At 40.2% G+C, this 19,144-nt stretch overlaps 1 protein-coding gene across 1 annotated transcript in view; it reads right to left on the reverse strand.

Annotated features, from left to right (window-relative positions):
- LOC123946521 (ankyrin repeat domain-containing protein 26-like) overlaps window positions 1-16,148 on the reverse strand; it is a 180,633-nt gene extending 164,485 nt beyond the window's left edge. The window contains 7 exon segments of the mRNA XM_046011883.1: window positions 5,586-5,653; window positions 5,860-5,863; window positions 7,766-7,899; window positions 9,993-10,099; window positions 12,616-12,789; window positions 12,947-13,061; window positions 15,901-16,148. Coding sequence (XP_045867839.1) covers window positions 5,586-5,653; window positions 5,860-5,863; window positions 7,766-7,899; window positions 9,993-10,099; window positions 12,616-12,789; window positions 12,947-13,061; window positions 15,901-16,148 — 850 coding nt within the window.
- Window positions 16,149-19,144: the final 2,996 nt, after the last annotated feature.

The raw sequence follows: 19,144 nt of genomic DNA on the forward strand, positions 1-19,144 counted from the left end.
TCTACAGTATAAAAGTTCCTATAAAAACACTAAAAGGTCACATAAATTTTCTCCACCTAAATAGGGCTTAATTCACTTTTTTGTAGTTATGAATCAATAAGGTAACTGGGATAATTATAGAAAAATATATAACTATCGTACACAGTATAATAACACACTATTGATTATAGAGGTTTTTTGTTTCCACTCATTTTCTTAATTTCTTATAGAATTATAAACATAGTTCACCTATTAAAGGCAGTTGTTGACAAACTGGTCAAAAAGTCAGAAATACTACATTTAAAATGTAGGATGAGTCAGCCACTCCATCCTGAAAATAGTGGATTTGATCCTTAAAGATCAACAGGATTCATTTGGGGGAAAACAAAGTGAGTTATCTTATATTACATAGATGGTTAAAAACTTGTCAATCTAATTGGCCACATATTCTTGTTAAGCCACAGTTTACCAATTTCTGAAAAAATATAAAAGCATGTCACATTAAAACTGTTATCAGGTAAAAATTTCTGACCGTCCAGAAAATGCCTTCAATCTTGGCCAAACATCATCACTAATCCTGTCACTGTGGTACAGGTACAAAGAAGTTTAGCATAAGAAACAACAAAATATGAAATACATTTTAGATGGGGTAGCCTGTTACCTTAGAAGGAAATACACATTTGGTAGAAATGTGTTCCAATAGTGATAGATTCCAAGACAGTTTTCCTTAAAGCTTTCTTTAGAGATGAAATTCAGCAAGGAGCGGTAAAAGTGGAGATATCAGAAGAAGGCAAATGGAAGAGGATGGAGAGAGACAGCACCAACAAAAATAGTCCAGTGTTGACTTTTTTTACTGACATAGAACCCTAGCAAGTGAGAACAGTATATTCAACATATCACCTTATATTTTCTCCTTGGTATTATACTAGTTTTCTGCAATAAAATACTTAAAAGTGGCCAGTTTCTCCCAAACTGCTGGTCTGTATAAACTCTTTCTGATCAAAATTTAAAACTGTCAAAATACAGCTGCATCATGATTCCATATCAGAGATAGGGCCTGACAGTGGCTTCCTGCCTATTGCTTCCAGATTTTTGTTCTGGTATTCATCCAGGAGAGTGTACCAGGGACTTGAAGAAAAGCTCAAGTATCTCTACACGAAACAGGTAAGAAAGACAACACTTTTCCTCACACTTGACCCCTATGTTTTGACAGTTATGGAAAAATGTTGGCCAGTCTACTCACCAGGGTGGACCATTTCCCCTTGACCCTGTCCAGGTAGATACTGCAAGTTACAAAAAAGTTAGGGAAGACCTTACTTGATGTGTTATTTTTCCATATTTGGACACAGAGTGTACCAATCGTGTAAATAACAGACCTGTCAACTCAAAAATTGTTCTTTTGAAAAGGTTACCACCAAAGAGCTTTTAAAAATTAAATCTAACTTTTTTTTAGTGATTTTATTTGATACAAATAATACTCCTTGAAAAAAATTTTTTTAAGTTTTTCAACAACATTTCCTCTAATTCCTCTCCTTTTCCCCAGCCACTTCTCAGTCTTCTCTACTAAGTCTTACACCTCCGTCCACCCCTTATATATTGGTAGTCCCAGGGTTTGTTCACTCGCCTTCGTCTATTTCTATATGTTTTCCATCATGGACAAGCTCAATCTTTGTCCAAGCTATGACTTTGCCTAATAATTCTAATCAGATTATTTCAAATCAGCACCTCCAACCTTGATGCTCTATCTCCAGCTAGAAACTCCTAGTATTCGATTATCCAATTACTGAAAATATACTACAATGGATATTCCATCAAATTCAACATATACAGAAAATACTTGGTCTTCCTTATTCCCACGGCACTCCGATAAAGTCCTACTCATTCTTCATGTCCAGTTTAAATGTTAGTGCACAACCTGGGAACGTATGACTCTTCTAAGATTTCCTCTCCCCACCCCCCCATTTTTTTTTTAAGATTTTATTTATTTATTTGACAGAGAGAGAGAACACAAGCAGGAGGAGTGGGAGAGGGAGAAAGCAGGCTTCCCATGGAGTAGGGAGCCCAATGCAGGGCTTTATCCCAGAACCTTGGGATCATGACCTGAGCTGAAGGCAGCCACTAAATGGCTGAGCCACCCAGGCATCCCCTCTCTCCCCTTTCTACATTCAATAATCATGAAATCGTATTAACTATACCTCTTTTCTATCTCTGCTTTATATTTCCTCTGCCGCTGCCCTATGCAAACATGAACTCTTAACTGATGACTTCCAGAAGGAAAAAAAAAAAGCCACCAACTAATATTGTTATTTCTTAAATGAATAAAAAAATTTTAAGCAAAACAAATGAGAAAGGGGGCACCTGGGTGACTCAGTTAAGCGTCTGCCTTCACCTCAAGTCATGGTCTCAGGGTCCTGGGATGAAGCCCCGTATCAGGCTCCCTGCTCAATGGGGAGTCTGCTTCTCCCTCTCCCTCTGCCCCTCTGCCCCACTTGTGCTCTCTCTCGAATAAATAAAATCTTTTAAAAAGTTTTAAATTTAAAAAATGAGAAAGACATAAGGCCTAGAAAAAGAACAACATTGTAAATTGAATAAATTGAGCCTCCTGACTTTTTCAGTATAGAGGAGTGAACATTTCATAATGGACTGATACTAGACTGAGGAAATATAAGCGTCCTTTTTCTTCCAGTCTCTTTACATGGTTTTTTTCCAATCTACCCGCCACATGAAGGGTGACCAAACTATGGCCACAGGCCAAGTCAGACCAGTCACATGTGACTGTGCTCCCATAAAACTTTATTTACAGAACCAGATGGTTGGTTCTTGCTATTCACCTACGTATTGCTATGGCTGCTTTCACACTATAATGGTACTTGTAGTTGGGAAACCACAGGGCCTAAAATAGTCACTACCTGGCCCTTGAGAGAAAAAGCTTGGTGATCCCTATTTTGTGCCACAACCAGACGGCCCTAATTCAAATCTAATCTTGTTACCCTTCTGCTTCACATTATCCAGTGAATCCCTGCATCAAGTACTGCTGGCTCCCTCCCCGATAACCATGCCATAGTTTTGATTCTTGCTGGAGAACCACAACTTCATTTGGATATTTATTGTCCCAAACACAAAGAAGGTGGCCTTACCCTAGCTTCAAAAGGAGAAATGATTATTCTAAGCTAATCACAGTACCTGATTTACCAGTGGCTGGTTTAGGAACAAGCATGAGATATAACTTAGCTTATAAGATGTTAGAGGAAATTACTGCAAGCCTCTGAGTTTTCTTCCTATTTAAAAGAAACATAGAGGGGTGCCTGGGTGGCTCAGTTGTTAAGCATCAGCCTTCGGCTCGGGTCATGATTCGAGGGTCCTGGGATCCAGCCCCACGTCAGGTTCCCTGCTCAGCAAGAGGCCTGCTTCTCCCTCTGCCGCTTTCCCCTGCTTGTATTCCCTCTCTGTCTCTCTCTCTCTGTCAAATAAATAAATAAAATGTGGTTCTTCTCTCTTCTACTATTGATTTGCTCTATCACATTGATTGATTTGCGAATGTTGAACCATCCTTGCAACCCAGGGATGAATCCCACCTGATCATGGTGGATAATCTTTTTAATGTGCTGTTGGATCCTATTTGCTAGGATCTTTTTGAGAATCTTAGCATCCATATTCATCAGTGATATTGGTCTGAAATTCTCTTTTTTGGTGGGGTCTTTGCCTGGTTTGGGGATCAGGTTAATGCTGGCTTAAAGACAGTCTCTTCAATAAATGGTGCTGGGAAAACTGGACAGCTATATGTAGAAGAATGAAACTCAACCATTCTCTTACACCGTACACAAAGATAAACTCGCATTGGATAAAAGACCTCAACATGAGACAGGAATCCATCAGAATCATAGAGGAGAACATAGGCAGTAACCTCTTCGACATTGGCCACAGCAACTTCTTTCAAGATATATCTCCAAGGCGAACCATAAGAGACTATGGACTCTGAAAAACAACCTGAGGGTTTTGAAGGGTCAGGGGTGGGAGGTTGGGGGAACAGGTGGTGGGTAATGGGGAGGGCACGTTTTGCATGGAGCACTGGGTGTTGTGCAAAAAGAATGAATACTGTTACGCTGAAAAAATAAATAAAATGGAAAAAAAAACCAAAAAAAAACAACAACAACAAAAAAAAGATATATCTCCAAAGGCAAAGGAAACAAAAGCGAAAATGAACTTTTGGGACTTCATCAAGATCAAAAGCTTCTGCACAGCAAAGGAAACAGTCAACAAAACAAAGAAGCAACCCATGGAATGGGAGAAGATATTTGCAAATGACAGTACCCAGGATTTATAAAGAACTCAAACTCAGCACACACAAAACCTTGTCAAAAAATGGGTAGAAGACATGAACAGACACTTCTCCAATGAAGACATACAAATGGCTATCAGACACATGAAAAAATGTTCATTATCACTAGCCATCAGGGAGATTCAAATTAAAACCACATGGAGATACCACCTTACACCAGTTAGAATGGCCAAAATTAGCATGACAAGAAACAACGTGTGTTGGAGAGGATGTGGAGTAAGGGGAACCCTCTTACACTGTTGGTGGGAATGCAAGTTAGTGCAGCCACTTTGGAGAACAATGTGGAGATTCCTTAAGAAATTAAGAGAGAGATTCCCTATGACCCTGCAATTGCACTGCTGGGTATTTACCCCAAAGATACAGATGTAGTGAAAAGAAGGGCCATCTGTACCCCAGTGTTTACTGCAGCAATGGCTACGTTCGCCAAACTGTGGAAAGAACCAAGATGCCCTTAAATGGATGAATGGATAAGGAAGATGTGGTCCATATACACTATGGAGTATTATGCCTCCATCAGAAAGGATGAACACCCAACTTTTGTAGCAACATGGACGGGACTGGAAGAGATTATGCTGAGTGAAATAAGTCAAGCAGAGAGAGTCAATTATCATACGGTTTCACTTATTTCTGGAACATAACAAATAACATGGAGAACATGGGGAGATGGAGAAGAGAAGGGAGTTGAGGGAAACTGGAGGAGGAGATGAACCAGGAAAGACTATGGACTCTGAGAAACAAACTGAGGGTTTTGAAGGGGCAGGGGTGGGATGTTGGGGGAGCCTGGTGGTGGGTATTATGGAGGGCATGTATTGCATGGAGCACTGGGTGGGGGGGGTGCATACACATTGAATTCTGTTACACTGAAAAGAAATTTAAAAAATAAAGATATTAAGAAAGAAAAAAAAATAGGGGCCCCTGGGTGGCTCAGTTGGGTAAGCACCTGCCTTCAGCTTAGGTAAAGATCCCTGGACTCTGAGATTGAGTCCCACATTGAGCTCCCTGCTCAGTGGGAAACCTGCTTCTCCCTGTCCCACAGGAGAGCCTGTGCTCTCCCACTCTCTCTCTCTCTGTCAAATAAATAAGTAAAATCAAGAGAGCAAGAGAGAGAAAGAGAGAGAGAGAGAAAGAGAAAGGAAGAAAGCAAGAAAGTGAGCTTATACAATTTACACATTGGGGTTTTTTTCCCACTGCTCTTTCATAACAAAACTTCCTTACTCTGACTTCATCTATGTGTCCACCAAAAGCACTTCACTCTGAAAAGTCTTACCTGGATTGCTATTTTGCGAAAAATTTGTAAGTCTTCCTTCTGTATATTTGGCAATTATTTGGTGATTGCTACATATAAAAAGGGTGATAAACAATGTTACTATTTTAATACTGATATGAAAAACATTTACCAAATATATCAAATTCATAAGAGCATTTTGAATAATATCAGAGCTAATATCAAAACTTAAATTACCCCATATACTTCAAAGTAAGGTGAACCAGTCTGAAGTAGTAACTGAGCAATTAGTAGTGTTAGCTTGCCATAATGGAACATGTCTTGAACTCAAGTGGTCCTAACTCTATAACCACAGCTATTTGCTCTCGGACGAGCCACTTCTCTCTGGCTCCAAGTCTTCCTCTATAAAACAGGCATCTTTCTGCCTTATTTCACAAGGTTGTTAAGGGATTTAATGAAATATTATACCCAAAACATGGCCTCTCAGGAAAGGTGATGCCCACTACTCTGGGAAGCGCAGTATGAGACCTTTCATCACCTCATAAGAAAAGGCACTCCCCGGAATTTAAAGCAGGCTTGAGATATAGGCCTAGTAACAAAGGAGAAAGGAAAGTCCAGGCTCTTCCTGTAGCATTATTTGAACCTCTTTAACAGCTTAGAAGGGTCCCAACTACCATCTGCTAGCAGGATAGACAAGCGAAATCCTCAAGGGATACTTCATTATGAAGGTCTGTGCTAACATATGGGCTTCATGTAAGGCTTTTGACTGAAGGGAAGGGTGTGTGTGGCTAAAGCCAGGGGGCCTAGCGGCCAGAACAGGGTGCTGGTACCTTGGAATAGCAGCTGAACATACAAGCATATGTCGTAAACTAAAAAATGTTGTAACTTTGAAGTCTCATTGTGGATCACCATGAAGACTGAGGAATGTGGATCAGCAAGGGCATCCTGGGAGCAAAGGTCAATCATAACCAGACTGCAGAAAAATAAAATTGCCTTCTAGAGGACAGGTCTGTATGAAATGTTATTTGCAGGGGTGCCTGGGTAGCTCAGTCATTTAAGCGTCTGCCTTCAGCTCAGTCATGATCTTGAGGTCCTGGAATTGAGCCCCACATCTGGCTCCCTGCTCTAACCCCTCCCCCTGCTCATGCTCTCACTCTCTCTCTCTCAAAAAGTAAATTCTTTATTTTTATTTCTTTCTTTTTTTAAGATATTTATTTATTTATTTATTTATTTATTTATTTATTTATTTGAGAGAGAGAATGAGAGAGGGAGAGAGAGAACATAAAAGCAAGGAGGGTCAGAGGGAGAAGCAGACTCCCCACTGAGCAGGGAGCCAGATGGGGGACTCAATCCTGGGACTCCAGGATCATGACCTGAGCAAAAGACAGTTGCTTAACCAACTGAGTCACCAAGGCACCACACAGCAATGTTGCACCAATAGAATCAAAGGAAACAAGGGAATGATAAGAATGTCCTTTCTCCCCTCCAAATGACTTGCAAAAGAGGATGGTCTCTTTGGTCTTAGGGAACTCCCTAGGTTCTTGGAAAATTCAAGGGGGAAAGAATAGGAGACAACTCTCAAGAGAAAGTATAAGGTTTGCTACTAAACTGAACATCTTGGGACCCAAGTAACTAGTTGGGGGGGGGGGAAGAGGTGATGTTGGGGCACCTAGGTGGTTCACTTGGCACTTGGTTTAGCATCTGCGTTCAGCTCAGGTCACGGTCTTGGGGTCCTGGGATTGAGCCCCACGTCAGGCTCCCTGCTCAGCAGGGAATCTGCTTCCTCCTCTGTCACTACTCTGTCCCTCTCTGAAATAATTATAAATAAAATCTACAAAGAAAGGAAAGGAGGAAGAGAGGAAGGGAGGGAGGCAGGGAGGCAGGAAGGAAAAAAACACAAATGTAACATTCTTTGTACCCCATGTATAACAGTTATCCTTGGAATGAAACAGATACAGTTAGGATCCCTAAAGATAAAGGTCTCAATAGTCCTGAGATAAAAAAAAAAAAAAAAAAAAAAAAAAAAAAAATATCCTGCACTCATTTCTAATGCTGACTAGTCTAGCCTTTGTCTTGGTTTCTGGCAAGTGATGTGGGCTAACTCACTGCGGTCCCAAAATTGCCAGAATCAAACTACGAACTCTCATCCGTTGCATAAGAACTAAGAGTTAAATTATTTCAAACTTCAGTTTAGTGATAGCTAACATTTTAATGTACGCCACCCAGGCGCCCAAGAACAGCATAGTCTTCTGCCGTCCATCCACATTCATCTCAAGAAGAGGGATTAACACCTTTCTGAAGAAGAAGCCTGACTACATCTGGAGATTTAAAAGTTGCAGCAAGCATGAGGGCTGTTCTAAAATAACAGAGACATAACTTCACCCTTAGGAACTCAGAGTTATCTAAACAGCAAATTTCATATACTTTACCAGGTTAATATCTTGCCTGTTGGTACAGAATTGACCACTAACACAGTCAAGTGTTTATCTTTGTAAATTACATCCATGGCTAAAATTAAAGGACAAAAAAGAAGCCTCTTGTCCCACCTGGGTATGATAGTAGAAATTGCTAGTTTAAAGTCATTTGATGAACAAGAAATTGTGCTGAGGTCACTTAACTGAAGAAGTGAAGATTTTAAAAAAGAATTCCCCATTTCTTCCTTAAGCTGATTCAGTGTACTTCCCAAGCCTTCTAGAGGACAGGTCTGTATAAAAAGTTATTTGCAGGGGGGCACCTGGGTGACTCAGTGGGTTAAGCCTCTGCCTTCGGCTCAGGTCATGATCTCAGGGTCCTGGGATTGAGCCCCACATCGGGCTCTCTGCTCAGTGGGGAGCCTGCTTTCCCTCCCTCTCTGCCTGCCTCTCTGCCTACTTGTGATCCCTCTGTCAAATAAATAAATAAAATCTTTTTTAAGAATATGTTATTTGCAGGGGTGCCTGGGTGGCTCAGTCATTTAAACATCTGCCTTCAGCTCAGTCATGAACTTGGGGTCCTAGATTTGAGCCCCACATCTGGCTCCCTGCTCTAACCCCTTCCCCTGCTCATGCTCGTGTGCGCTCTCTCTCTCAAAAAAATAAAATCTTTAAAAATAAAAAAACAAAAGTTGGGTATTCATCCTTTCTGATGGAGGCATAATACCCCATCGTGTATATGTACCACATCTATGCTGAGTGAAATAAGTCAAACAGAGAGAGTCAAGTATCATATGGTCTCACTTATTTGTGGAGCATAACAAATAACATGGAGGACATGGGGAGATGGAGAGGAGAGGGAGTTGAGGGAAATTGGAAGGGGAGATGAACCATGAGAGACTATGGACTCTGAAAAACAACCTGAGGGTTTTGAAAGGGTGGGGAATGGGAGGTTGGGGAACCAGGTGGAGGGTAATAGAGAGGGCACGTATTGCATGGAGCACTGGGTGTGGTGCAAAAACAGTGAGTATTGTTACCCTGAAAATAAATAAATAAATACAAAAAAATACAAAAATAAAAGCTACTTGCAGGCTTAAAATAACAGCATTCATACTAATAGTAATAAAAGAGTCATAGTTGCATTTAATGATACTAAGATAAGCATGTATTAGGCACTAAATTAAATACTATATATATAAGATATTATTTACACACAACAACCCTTGAAGGATATATTATCCTCCTTCTCATATCAGAGAACGTAGCTGGTGATGATAAGTAATGTTCCCAAAGTCACATACCCAGCAAGTAGGAAAGGAATTAGACCTAGTCTTGTGTCTATCTAAAGTCCATCTCTTTTCTCTTTATCACCAACCTATGATTTGTCCTCACTAAAAGAAAAATCTATTCAATTAAAGTTATCTTTCATCCTTCGACCCTTACCAATAAAAACAAACAAACAAACAAACAAACAAAAAAAAAATATATATATATATATATATATACTGAACATGAAAAAGGATGATAAGCCCACACTATCTGGTAATAGTAATTAATAATCACTTAGGGATCATCTAACATCAGTATTCTTTAAAAAAAAAAATTTAAAGCAACGAGTCATCCAAAAGATAAAACAACTCCTATTTATGTTTAATATGCATCTTTTAAGGAAAATATATATGAAGTAGAAGTTTCCAAAAAAATACAAAAGGGTTAAGAAGTTCAGTATTGTGTCATAAAATAAAAGGAGTCTACACTTTATAATAAAACTAATATGAAACCCATTTAACTAACATAAAATCCTATGGCAGAAAAATAAAAGCCTACAGATCACATCAATCAATGATATGAAGGAATATAAATTCTGCCGCATACTGTTCTTCATGTTGCCCTGTCAGAATAATTGTTTTAGGCCTAACTGATGACATGTCGACATTTCTCACTATATAATTATAAATTAATCTTCTTCTTATTAAGTTAATCTGACTTAATGTTACCACACTAGAACAATATAAGGTTTAAAAAAAAACTACTGTACCTTTTCGACTCATCAACCACGTGTACATCTGCTTTTATTCCAATTAACAATTCCACCATTTGGTGTTTGTTTTCATTTACAGCAAGTAAAAACGGTGTGAGTTTGAACTGTTAAAGTGTAAAAACAATTTATAATTTACAAAATTACGTATTTCCATACTGAATTTTAAAACCTATAAAGGATCCTCTAACCTTAAACACATATATAAATACTCTCACTCCCCCATCTTCCCCACCCCCCCCCCACGTCCCCTAACCCCCTGCTTTCACAGCTGCTCCTTCTCTTTACAATAGCCCCTCTCAGGGGGCCTGGGTGGCTCAGTGTGAGCTTCTGCCTTCAGCTCAGGTCATGAGCCCAGGGCCCTGGGATCCAGCCCCAGGTCAGGCTCCCTGCTCAGTGGGGAGTCAGTTTCTCCTTCTCCCTCTGCCCCACCCCTCTGCTCCTGCTCTCTCTCCCACTCTCACTCTCTCAAATAAATAAATTTTTTTAAAAATAAAATAAATTAAATTAAGTTAAATAGCCCTCCTCCACCTCTTCAACAGATTAACTGTACTCATTCTCCAAAACTTACTTCAAACATCGACTGGTTCCAAGAATCTCGGCTTCGATCACAGCATTTATCGTTGTATACTCCACTTATTTTATTGCACCCATCGAGACCAAGAGCTTCTTGAGGGATGGGACTACTTTTTATCTCTATACCTCCAAACTCTAAAATATAGCTTTAAAAGCTTAAAGTACTTTTACTGAGTTAACAGCCTAAATGATTATCTCTGGAGTAGTGTTTCTTAAATTATATCCCAAAGAATAGATACTTTGCTGGAAAGTGAGGATTCTGCCTCAATAGAAAGATTCAATGATCCTCTGTGTTTGAGAAATATTACAGAACTGCACTATATCTCTAGCGCAAAAGAAATCTGTTTAAATTTGCTTATCCCCATTTGACAATACTTCTCATGGCAAACATTAACATTTTAGAAATTAGAGTTTCAGGGATACAGTGTTGAGAGTTTCCAATAAAGGTGAAGGTTTTCTCCAGGTTATACCAACATGCTTGATTCTCTTCTATCAACGGTATCAGGATCCCAGATGTCAACATAAAGCACTCTTGCTCCAAATGGGTCACTAAGGAGATGGACTCTGAATTAAAACAGCAGCTCTGGGGCATCTGGGTGGATCAGTCAGTTAAGCGTCTGCCTTTGGCTCAGTTCATGTTCTCCGGGTCCTGGGATCCAGCCCTGCATCAGGCTTCCCTACTTTTCCCTCTCCCTCTGCCCTTCCTCCCTACTCATGTGTGTTCTCTCTCATTCTCTCTCTCAAATACATAAAATCTTTCTTTAAAAAAAGTTCATTAAAGTGAAATCTTAAAACTGAATAACTGACTTGACAGTTTACAGCACTGTTAGCCAAAGCCGGCTTTTTTCAAAACTTGAAGAAAACCAACACTTGGGTCAACTAAAACTTAATAACTATAATCAATTGTAGATAATTGCTGCACTTAAGAATGAAAATGTATCAAAACTAGTATCAATATCAACTGAATCATAGAGACAAAGATCACTTCTCTATCTCTATAACTAGATCATGGTCTTAGAGCAGAATAAGGCATATTCCATGTAAAATTACTCAGAATTACTACTTGGGTTAGAAGTCAAGGCATGAAAATTCTTGCTATGTAAAGAACATGCTTCTCTTCTTATAAGTCTGTATATGTGCTTTCTTCCTGCTTTCTTTCTTTACAGTCCCTACAAAAATGTATTTCTAAAAAGTACACTCAAGAAAAAAAAAATTTTAAAAAAAGTGAAATCTTAGACAATTAAGTTATTTCAAAATATTTTCATTCAGGGAATGCTCGAGCTTCTACATATGAAAAAATTGACCCTACCTATGTCAACCAACAGTGCTTCCTTAAGGAGAGTGGTAGGACGTAATGCATGTCAAAGAAATAACAAGTGCAATAGTGAGCGCGGTCCTCCACTACTCCCCACGCACAGCTACTACCCCCCTGAGGACCTACACAATGCTGAGCAGGAACTACTCTGGGAAATGGGAGACCCCAATGCGGTGCATGGCAGGCAGAGTGGCTATGAGCACAACTAGATGCCGCTGTAGGATGTCATGACCCGATCCCCTTGCTCTCATCTTCAGAACCTTGGGGCCTGGAATGCCCAGGGACTGCAACCTGCTGCTTTCTCCTCCCACTTGCACTCACCCAAGTTACCCTACTGGGTCATGGTCTCCCACCCATTCCCAGCAGCACTCATTTCCTAAGTCCCTGCACAGCACCCAGCCTCCATCATCACCTCACTCCCCTCCAGGCCTTCAATCCTTTGTGGGCTCTGAGCCCACCAGCCACTCCCAAGAACTAATGGGAAGATTCTCCTTCTGGGGTGGAAGGGTGGCTGGGAAACAGAACTCTGCCCTTTCTGTGGGCATCGTCATTCTCTAGTCCTCCCTACCCTGGTTTTGGAGTTGTTTCCATGGTGACAGGACTTGATGTATAAAATTCAGTATTTAGTATTTATTACATATATGAATAAATATGTAAATAAATGTTTTGTGGCTAAAAAATTTATATACAGGTTTTAAAATTTCAAATACTTTATAAATAAAGTTGACGTACCTTGTTTCTTGCTTCAATATTTGCATGGTATAAAATCAGCTTCTCTACTATTGACGTGTCCTCACCAGCAACAGCATAGTGGAGGGCAGTATTGCCAAAATTATCAGTAAGATTTGGATTAGCACCGTGTTCTAAAAGAATAGTTACACATGGCTCTTCTTGAAATTGTACAGCCTGTCAGTAGTATACCAAGAAACAGAGTGTAAATTCTAGGAATTTAAAGCAAGCATGCCATAGTTTTCACCAATTAGTTACATTTAATTGCAATAAATTTTCATTCTAAGTAACTAAATCAAATCCATCGCAGGCAGACACAGCTGCTACCACACACCTTCATTAGAGGAGTCCTACATTCTCTATCATAGAGGTCAAGCTGGCATTTCTTCTCTACAAGAAGAGTCACTATGTCGGCATGGCCGATAGTACAGGCCAGATGAAGAGGAGTCCTATGAAAGTGAAAGAACGTTTTAGGAAATTATAGTGCACTATTTCAAAACATGCAATTAATTCATGTAATTGTAAACATTAAATAGCATCTTATTCCTTTGACTCAAAAACAAACATTTAGTTTTCTTTTGAAGAAAGTACAATATTTATCAGTGATTATTCACCATACTAGTAGAGGAGGCGGCTATCTGACTTGGTAGAGCGTGACCTCAGGGTTCAGCTCAACCTGGGTTTAATCCTACTTAACTCTGTCACTTCATAGTTATGGCTCAGCCTTATCCTCAATTTCCTCATCAAAAAAAATGGAGATAAAAATAGTTATCTTATGTCCCCTGCCCTGCTCAGTTTGAAGGTCATGTGACTCTTGATCTCAAGGGTCATGAATTCAAGCCCCATGTTGGCTATAGAGATTACTAAAAACTAAAAAAATAAATAAAGAATAGTTATCTCACAGGACCTCGTCACCATGCTTAAATGAAGATCTATGCAAAGTTTGTTACATATTATTATTATAACTATTACTATTGCTACTATTATATAAAGACAACACTCCCATTAGGTAAAGTGATACAATTATGCCTACTTCTCAGATATGTTTTAAATATTCACAAGAATACTATATCTCAATGATTCTAGGAGGCTCATTTTGTCACCTTTTAGTATCTCTGACATTGGAATGTGATTTATAATTCAAAATGTCTTACAACTATAATTGACAGAATTTTTTAAGATTTCTTATTGGTATATAAAATGGTGGGGCATCACACAATCAATGTGCCTTACGTTAAATGAAATAATGGTATATACATACAACAATTATACTGCAGTTCTAGTCACATGGTTGGCATTTCAATAAATTTTAGTTCTTGAAAGCATTATGGGGAAAAAGGACTAAAATAATGAAGGCTTTTCGGTTCCAAGTTTTATAAAGTCAACTTTAGTTCTTTTAAGCTGTCTAGTCATATCTGAGTCTTTTCAAATATGACATTCCAGTCAAAGCCTTGGTAAAATAACCAGTGTTTCCAATGGTGTCCTGTTACAAGGAGAACAGATTCTTACTGAACTTATGCAAATGACTGATTGCCATGGAAGAAAGAATACTGACTGAGACCTTTTGGTTTCAGAGGGTTCCGATAGAAAGAGTTGAATACCTTGATTTGTTTACAAATGACTACTTTTACATCTCTGTAAGTTACAGGAAACTTAAGAAAAAGTTTCCCTAGCCTGGAAGAGCAAACATTACAGAACCAGTAATGTTTAAAATAAGACAAAACATCAAGAGATACAACATTACAATCTTTCAGTTCATCTAGTTCCATGTTACTAATTCTGGTTTAGTCCCAATGCAGCTTTTACTTCTGGAAATTCTTACCCATTTCAGTTCCAGGATTTTAACATATCAAAGACCTGTATTTGTCCTGAAAGTCTTCCCATATGAATTTCCTTTAAGGCAGAAGTCATTTTACAAGATAATGCTTAGAAGGCAAATTTATGAATCAGTTAAGTACAAAACATGTTTACCAGCAGATTTCAAAAGCACAAACCCAGTTCCAGCAACCAACGCTCTAGCATTTTATCCCATTTGGTTAAGACCTAGATGACCAACAAATTTAATTCCATTTGCCATTCAAGCAAACCTTCAAACCTTCACAGTTTCAGGTTACCAAAGACTTTGAGAGCTACTTTAACAATTACCCATTAATACCCTGAGACAGACAATTAGCCATCAGTTTAGTCACCTCTTTGCTATCAGATTTCACGTTCCATCTGGGCCCACTCCACTTTAGACGCCATGCTCTCCTGCCAGCAACGGGGAGGGGCTAGGCAGTCCACATCGGGCCAGAGAAGACAGGAACGTCCCCAAAACAAAAAGAGTTTCAGCAGCTGCTTGGGGATACTCCTTAAAGTCTCTGTCTTGAGTTAGACTAACCCCAGTTGGCTCGAGTTATAGCCATTAAAAGTCAGAATCCCCTCACTCTCTGCTTGCCCCATTTCTTCAAACACAGAAAACAACACAACAGACAACAAAAAGACAAGACAAAGACAACTGCAGGCCCAGCGGTCCTGCCACAGGTGAGGATTTTCTAGGGGTACTCAAACCCCCTGACCACCTGCCTAAGAGGACTCGAACCCCCTGACTGCCTAGGGGGACTCGAACTCCCTGGCGATCTACCAGTGGAGGGAAGGAGTGTCCCTGCATCCACTCCAGCCCTGGGGAGCACGGCTGTGTCCAGCTTCTCCCCGGTGGGCCATACCCTGGAGCTCCGCAACCAGACAGACAGGATCCCGTGATCTTACGTCCGGAGGCTTTTCCCAGAAATTCTGATGCTGGCTCAGTTCTCATCATTTGATCCCGGATGAGCTCCCAATGTTAGGGTCCGTAATCAAAGGAACGAGACTGGTACAAAGCGAAGGTCAAGCAAAGCTTTATTTCATGCCAAGCATCAAGAACCAAACTGACTGATCAGGGCTGTCTCTTGGAAAAAAAGCGACCCCTCCCAGCCTCACAGACTAACTTCTATAGAGGTAGTTTAGCTGGGCTATACACAGGTGGCCAATGAGATTGCAATACACAGAGAAAACTGCACAGTCATGCTAGGTCTGCACACACAGAGAAAACTGCTAGATTACACACGGGTAGCCAATTGAATTTCAATTTACCCTTGTGGATATACAGTAGGGCCCCACTGATTGGATGTCTTCACCTGGCCTGACCCGCCCTTGTATCTAGGCTTTGCAAGTGAGTTCCTCTTGGGGGGGGGGCAGGGTAAATCTAAGTTCACTACATAAACACAAAATGACTCCCTCTGGCTAACCATGCCCTTACATCCCTATTACCGTTTCTTCTTGTCTCTTTTATTCACGTCTTTCCCAAGCAGTAGCAACTGCTGCAATCTCAATATGTTGCCCATGACAGCAGCTCTGTGGATCTTTTTGAGATGTTTCATTCGGATGTTATACCGGCGCTGGGGCTTGTTGTCTTCTTCATTCTTGTCAACCGGGGCCCCCAAGCCATTCACCACCTCCCTGCGAAAGGTCAGGGATGAACACACCTTCCCCATCCCGAAAGAAAAAAACTTCTTCATTGCAAAGCCTAGAGGATTCACCAACACTTCACCTTCCACTGGGCTTTTTGCCACTTCTAGACACCAACACTAGCACTAGAGATAAGCCCAACCGACTCACAATGGTTTGGAATGTTGGAGCACCTAACAACCGTAACCATGATGCCAAGCACAAATGCGCTTGCGCACCTCTGAAACCCGCGTGGCTGCGTCTGCGCATAAAGGGCCAGCGACTAAAGGTACCCAAAGCGCATGTGCAAGGCCCAACCCTCTCACATCTCAGTGCTGCGGGGCCTCTGCTGGGCTCGCCACTGGGGGGAGGGGGGGTGGCGGGGGGAGGGGGGGTGGCGGGGGGAGGGGGGTGGCGGGGGGAGGGGGGGGTGGCGGGGGGAGGGGGGGGTGGCGGGGGGAGGGGGGGGTGGCGGGTGGCGGGGCCTCCGCTCGGCTCACAGCTCCGGGGCTATAAATCTGGATAGTATTATTTTAAAGACTCTGAAGACCTACAAGAAACTAAGAAATGTTTATTCATGAAAATTACTAAAGTTTGGTTAGAGCTGTGTGAGTCTGTGGTGTGCTCTCACTTCCCATGCCAGAAACTTGTCACTTAGAAAAGGGACTTGCCTGACCTGAGGCAGAGTAAGTCAAAGAGGTGTGGCCTCCATGCTAAGCACACAGAGTTCTCTAACCTGAGGTTGCAATGCTGTTTGGGGGAAACAATATAAGAGTAGGAAGGTATTTAACTGTGAGCTCTGAGAGGTCAGAGAGCCATCTGGATGTGATAAGCACTCCACATAAACTCCAGGTTTACCCGAGGCATGCAGTAGAAACTGAAGCTGGTTCAAGCCACCCACATGCCCATGGTTGCCAAGCCATGCACATACAGGCAAAAAAGCAAAAAACTTGTTAGAAAGCAGAAACCAGGTAGCCTTGAAAATGACCCAAATGTTGAATGGACTAATAAGCTAATAAGCCCACACAGATCCCTCAGCAGAGGAGAAAGCATGAATAATGAGGTCTGCACACAACATCTGCCCAATCTTTGGCTAAATGCTAAAGGATGCAGGCACAGCAGCAACATGTAGGAAGCAAGACTTAAAAATTTAAGAAATGAACAGAGACATCAATGGCTGCACACTGCAGGAGAGACAGACTTCATAAATTTACTGGAGGCAAGTTACTAAACAAGACAACCCCCTGGGGAGGAAATAAGAACCCATAATTGCTACATTACCTGAAATTCAACAAGATTATAAAACAAAGAGACAAGAAAGATGACCCTACTACGAAAAGCATTAAGGAGAAACCATCTGAGTATTTCCAGATGGTAGATTCAGCAAAGATTTAAAAGATTTAAAAGCAGCTACATGAACATGGTCAAAGACTAATGGAAATAGTGTTGAAAACCATGATGAAAATGACACAACATATGAAGAGTCTCAATAAAAAGATACAGGGGTGCCTGGGTGGCTCAGTGGGTTAAGCCTCTGCCTTCAGCTCAGGTCATGATCTGAGGGTCCTGGGATGGAGGCCCACATCAGGCTCTCTGCTCAGCAGGGAGCCTGCTTCCCCCTCTCTCTCTGCCTGTCTATATGCCTACTTATGATCTCTCTGTCAAATAAATTAATCTTTAAAAAATAAAAATAAATAAATAAAAAGATACAAAGTAAATTAAAGATTTGAATGGAAACTTACAGCTGAAAAATATAGAACCTGAAATGGAAAATTCAACTGATTTGAGATGACAGAAAAATCAGTGAACATGAAGAATCAACAGAAATTATTCAATCTCAAGCAGAGAGGGAGAAAAAAAAAATGAAGAAAATGAACAAAGCCTGAGACCAGATCAATGATAAGTGTACCAAAACATATGTAAGGAGACCCCCAGAAGGAAGACAGAAAAGGATTAATAAATATATTTGAAGAAGTAATTGCCAAAAATTGCTTAAATTTGATGAAAACCTAATCTGCAGATCTGTGAAGCTCAGTAAATCCTAACTAGGAAATAGACAAGGACATCCACACCTAAACAAGTCATCATGGGGTCAAACTGCTAAAAGTCAAGGATAAGCAAACAAAAACAAAACCTTGAAATCTGCAAGAGAAAAAAACCAACCTATCACAAAAGGAGACCAAAATTATGATTAACAGCTGACTTCTTACAAAAAAATAATGGGAGCTAGGAGTCTATGGGATAACATAATCCAAATGAAAAAAAATAATGGAAGCTAGAAGTCTATGGGATAACATAATCTAAATGATTAAAGATTTTTTAAAAAGGCAACCGCGTATTCTTTATCCAGCAAAACGATTCTTAAAAAAACAAAGGCAAAAATAAATGATATTCCCAGAGAAAGACTGTGGAAATAAGATTATATAAAGCACGAGTTATGTCACTGTATTGTTGAGTTGCTGTAACATGCACAGATACAACATATGACACTGGGAGCACAGAGAAGAAAATGAGATATACTGAAACAAAGTTCCTACATTTGACCAGAATTAGAGTAGACTGATAAGATGCACAAGTCACACCTAGATCAATCACTAAGATGTAACTCAAAAAAGGAGAAACAGAAGGATCTCTTGAGATATGAGAAAAACAGAAAAGAAAAAGCAAAATGGGACGTGTAGAAACAAGTACATCAAAACTAAATCTGAATTAACTAAACACTGCACTCAACAGAGATTAAAAAAAGCAAGATTGATAAAGAACTTGTGTTCAGAATATATCATCTCTTACACCACATAATAAAACAATGCAAAAGGGACAGTGAGGGTGCTGTGAATGGATGTTTCTCCAAAGAAAATATACACATGGCCAATAAAATAGGAGAGGATATCACTAGTGTAGATAAACGTATGTTAATCTATGAGATATTATTTCATTCACACCAGAATGACTTTATCAAAAAGACTCTAAGAATATGCTGTAGAAGATACAGAGAATGATGCATTTCATCAGGTCCGTAAAAAGGTAAACTGAAACTTACTACATGACCCAGCAATTTCTACCCCAG

The sequence above is a fragment of the Meles meles genome, chromosome 7, assembly GCF_922984935.1.
Source record: "Meles meles chromosome 7, mMelMel3.1 paternal haplotype, whole genome shotgun sequence".
NCBI lineage: Eukaryota > Metazoa > Chordata > Mammalia > Carnivora > Mustelidae > Meles > Meles meles.